The sequence below is a fragment of the Telopea speciosissima genome, chromosome 6, assembly GCF_018873765.1.
Source record: "Telopea speciosissima isolate NSW1024214 ecotype Mountain lineage chromosome 6, Tspe_v1, whole genome shotgun sequence".
Classification (NCBI taxonomy): Eukaryota; Viridiplantae; Streptophyta; class Magnoliopsida; order Proteales; family Proteaceae; genus Telopea; species Telopea speciosissima.
Genome location: NC_057921.1, coordinates 43719124 through 43723468, shown reverse-complemented (window position 1 = coordinate 43723468; position 4345 = coordinate 43719124). Strand labels below are relative to the sequence as shown.

Genomic DNA, 4345 nt, shown 5'->3' with positions numbered 1-4345 from the left:
GGTCAAGCTATACACACCACCCCTGCCCCCCTCTCATAGGGACTTGCGAAATGATTGTCGCACCCCTGATCATTTTTTGAGGTTCTAGGGGGTGTGACAGTCATTTCGTGCGTCCCTGAGTTAGGGTGCAGGGGTGGCTTGCTGTGCAACCGTGTGGCATTATCCGATCCAGATCTTCTCCAATGAATATCCAACGACTGAGTTGCTTGAGTGCGGGGCATTCATCGGGATGTGTGCCAAGCAGGCCACCCGTTGGATGCCTCATTGGGCGATCTCCTCATTGGAGAGGATCCTGATCGAGCATTCTCTTTTCCTATTTATATTGACCAAAAAAATTCACTGAGAAAAAACAAAAACACCAGGATCTTTATCAACTCCAGTTCCCTGCCGGCCTAGTTCCCTAGTTCCTTTAACAAGGGGGAGGGGCTGGAATGACCACCCTACCCCTGTCCAAACACTCTGCCTAGATGGGGTCCACCACCCCCTATTCAAGGATTTGGGAAACTGGGCCAGGAAGGGAGGAACTGGAGGAGATAATTTTCCAAAGCACCATAGGTCCATAGTACCGATATATATTTTTTTTCAATATTTTTCGGGACCGAACCAAAATGGCCAGTGAAATGAAATTTAGAACTGCGGGTATGAAAATCCATCCTTTCCATTTTGCTTCGATCTTCTCTGAAATCATCTGAAACCTCCCTTTCTGTTCCATTTCAACATGACGGTCACCACATTTCCTTGCTCCGAGAACAATCTTTAACTGTCAGATCTAGATTTTGCTATTGGTCGTAATGATTCCTTTGTAATCCAAACCAGAGCCCGTAAATTTATTAGCGTTTTCATATACCTTCACAAAATCTTTTCTCCTCCCTAGTCTTCCCCTCAACAAACACTCTGGACCTCATTCTCTCTTACTGGAGAGAGTAGGAGATGGATCTCATCTATTGATTCAGCCCAAACAATTTCTTAAGGACACAAACAGAGCATAAGGGAGAAAGAAGAACAAGAGATGAATTTTGTCAGTTTTAACAGAAGCAGATGGAAGAAGAAGGCCTCAAATAGGCCTTTAATTTTCTCTATTTCCCTCATTCTTTTGGTCTTCTTCTTTTGCTCCATTTCTTACACAAGAGGACCTTTCTCTGTCCTAACAATTTCAAATAAAACTCTTAAATCTCAGTTACCCCAATGCAGCAGAGATACCCTTGGGGAGAATTTTCTCTGGTTTGCTCCTCACAGTGGTTTCAGCAATCAGCTGGCAGAGCTCAAGAATGCCATCTTAATTGCAACTATTCTGAATCGAACCCTGATTGTTCCCCCTATTCTAGATCATCATGCTGTTGCTTTGGGGAGTTGTCCCAAATTTAGGGTTTCGGAACCAAAAGAACTTCGGATGGCTGTTTGGAACCATATAATTGAGCTTCTTCAGAGTCACAGGTAAGCAATATCACTCCAAATTTGGTTGGTTTCTTTTCGGCTTTGTTACTCTATACAATGTGTCTTTCAATTTCATTTCCGCGGCTGAGTGATTGATCTTTTTCCCCTTAATTTTTATTTAATTTATTATTGTTTTCTCCTTTTTAATCTTTTGGTTGTTGCAGGTATGTTTCCATGGGTGACATTGTGGACCTTGCTTCCCTGGGTCCTTCCACGGTTAAAACTATTGATTTCAGGGTGTTTGCCTCATTATGGTGTGGAATGAATGTAGATCTTTCTTGCTTTGATGTGTTGAAGGTGGGAGACCCTTTCCTTGATAACTTAAGAAAGTGTGGTTCACTGCTCTCCGGAATGGATGGCAATATAGATAAGTGCGTTTATGCATTAGATGAAGATTGCAGAACTACAGTTTGGACTTACAATGAAAATGATGAAAATAAGGAGTTGGATTCCTTCCAACCTGATGAACAACTCCAGAAGAAGAAGAAAATTTCCTACATTAGGAGACGTAGAGATGTATACAAGACCCTTGGACCTGGGTCAGAAGCTGCATCAGCCACTGTCTTAGCTTTTGGAAGTCTCTTCACTGCTCCATACAAAGGTTCCCAGCTATATATTGATGTCCATGATGCACCAAGAGATCATAGAATACAGTCTTTGCTTCAGAAGATTGAATTTCTTCCGTTTGTCCCTGAAATTATGAGTGCAGGAAAGCAGTTTGTGGTTGAGAGGATAAAGGCCCCTTTCCTTTGTGCGCAGCTTAGATTGTTGGATGGGCAATTCAAGAATCACCAAAAGGCTACTTTTTCAGGGCTTAAGCAGAAAGTTGAATCTCTAAGGCAGAAGAGTCCTCTCCCTGTCCATATTTTTGTAATGACTGATCTTCCACAAGCTGACTGGACAGGAAGCTACTTGGGGGACTTAGCAAGGGATTCAGATTCGTACAGGCTATATAATCTGCAGGCAGGGAATGAATTGGTGCAACAGACTGCAGAGAAGCTCATGGCTGCAGGACATGGCATGAGGTCTGGGTTTCTTGCCAGTCTTGGTAGAAGGAGTACAATGAAGAACAAATGTCCACACGGGATATTACCTGATATACTTCTATACATAGAGGAAACTATTTGCAGCTGCGCTTCTCTTGGTTTCATTGGGACTGCTGGATCAACCATTGCTGAAAATATACAGCTAATGAGAAAAAATGGCATTTGCTCAGATTCTGGGTCATTCTGAATTGTGATCACTGAGTTTGGGTTTCAAGTTCATTAAGTTGGGATTGGTCTGCTCAAAGTCTTATCAATCCACAGTTCTTGGTTGGGTATGCTATAGCAGTGAGAGTTCCCGAAAAACTGAAATTGGTTCACCAGGCCTCAAGATTCCTGAAGCATTAGTTCATTGATGCATCTGTCCCACCACACAAGCTTGACACTTTGCACATCTGATGGAATAGTCTCAAATGGAGTATCATTCCCCTGGATTTTGATTATAAACTCCATGAGCACATGCTGCATACTCAATTGATGTTCTGGTGACTAGTAACAGCAGTAAAATCCTTTCCTCCTTGTGGGTCCAAAACGGAAGAAACCATTTCTTGATTGGAATACATATTTGATTGATCACAGGAAGATTCTTCAAGCTCCAGCTCAATGAGGGCGAGAAGATGCCTAAATTTGGGCCATCAAAAATAGGAGTCAAACAGGTCAGGGACTACAGCCATCCCCAAGTTGCCTAATATGTGATGTATTCACTTTCCAAATAATGCATCTCTAGGTCAAAGCTTCTATCATGTAGCATTGCTAGTAATACATTTACCATCTTTCCCATGATCCTTTATTGTGCTCTTTATCCTTTTGCAAAATTTATGCACCATCTACTGAGATACAGAAGAGTGTTAAAACTTCAATTGCGGATGTTCCTACCAGGCAACAATGAAGAACACTTTTTCGATTCTTTTGGTTGGCCCACAGCCTCAGGGATGGCCGATGATAGGAAAGCTTATCATAAAATTGTTCACAACTTCCGGAATTTGATGGTACTAAATGCTAACACTGTGCATCAACTTATTCATTCTGGTCAGCAATAAGAATGTGGAACGAAGAATCGAATCTCTGTTCCTGCAGAATGGAATGGTTAAAACTTTAAAAATAGGGCCATCTAATCATTTGAAAGTGATTCATGGGTTTGAACTTGTACAAGGAATGACCTTCTTACCTCCAAAGCTCTGGTATTTGCTTTAAGCATAACCATACAATGCATCAATCAGAACTTGAAAATTCAAACTCATCCCTACTATGGAGAAAGCCACGCTTGCTTTTCTGAAAGTTGCAATAGGTCTATTGATCCACCAACAATGGCCAACATCTATCCTTTCTGGAATCTGGAACCAGAAACTATGAACCACATTTTCCGGAGCTGTGATTTCATTTTACGACAGTAGCTAGTTAACCGACTGACTGTTCATTAAGGGGGCTCATTTTAATTTTGGGGGTTTGGAAAAATTCGGATAATCAGTCGGTTCCAAGTAGAAACAGAGACCGCTTAAGATTTTTCAGGTTTCCGTATTGTTACATATTTACATTAACACATGAGCAACATGAAGTCATGAATCTTTTTACAGGTTGTGAATATGTGAGTTTGGAATTGAAGATGTCAGGTTATGAATTTATACTATACACTCATATGAAGTAGGCAAGTTATTTTACATTCATATTTTTCCATGTTTCCATTTGTTTTTTCAGGCTTCGAAGGCCCAGAAAATGCCGATCCCATTTAGTTGGGATAAGGTTGAGTTATTGTGGAAGTCCCAGAAAATGCACTAATGTAAGGTCCAAAAGCTTCGAATGTGGAAAATCTATCAGGACCGATAGTATAAAACGGGTCCCATTGTCTGCCTGGACCTTTCTTAAATGAC

The 4345-nt window shown here is 41.3% G+C and overlaps 1 protein-coding gene across 1 annotated transcript; it reads left to right on the top strand.

Moving 5' to 3' along the window:
- The first annotated feature begins 962 nt into the window (after positions 1-962).
- LOC122666259 (O-fucosyltransferase 30) lies at positions 963-3059 on the top strand. Its single transcript, XM_043862423.1, has 2 exons — positions 963-1434; positions 1599-3059. Exons 1-2 carry the CDS (start codon positions 1010-1012, stop codon positions 2665-2667), a joined length of 1494 nt encoding a protein of 497 aa, XP_043718358.1. The 5' UTR covers positions 963-1009; the 3' UTR covers positions 2668-3059.
- The last annotated feature ends 1286 nt before the right edge of the window (positions 3060-4345 follow it).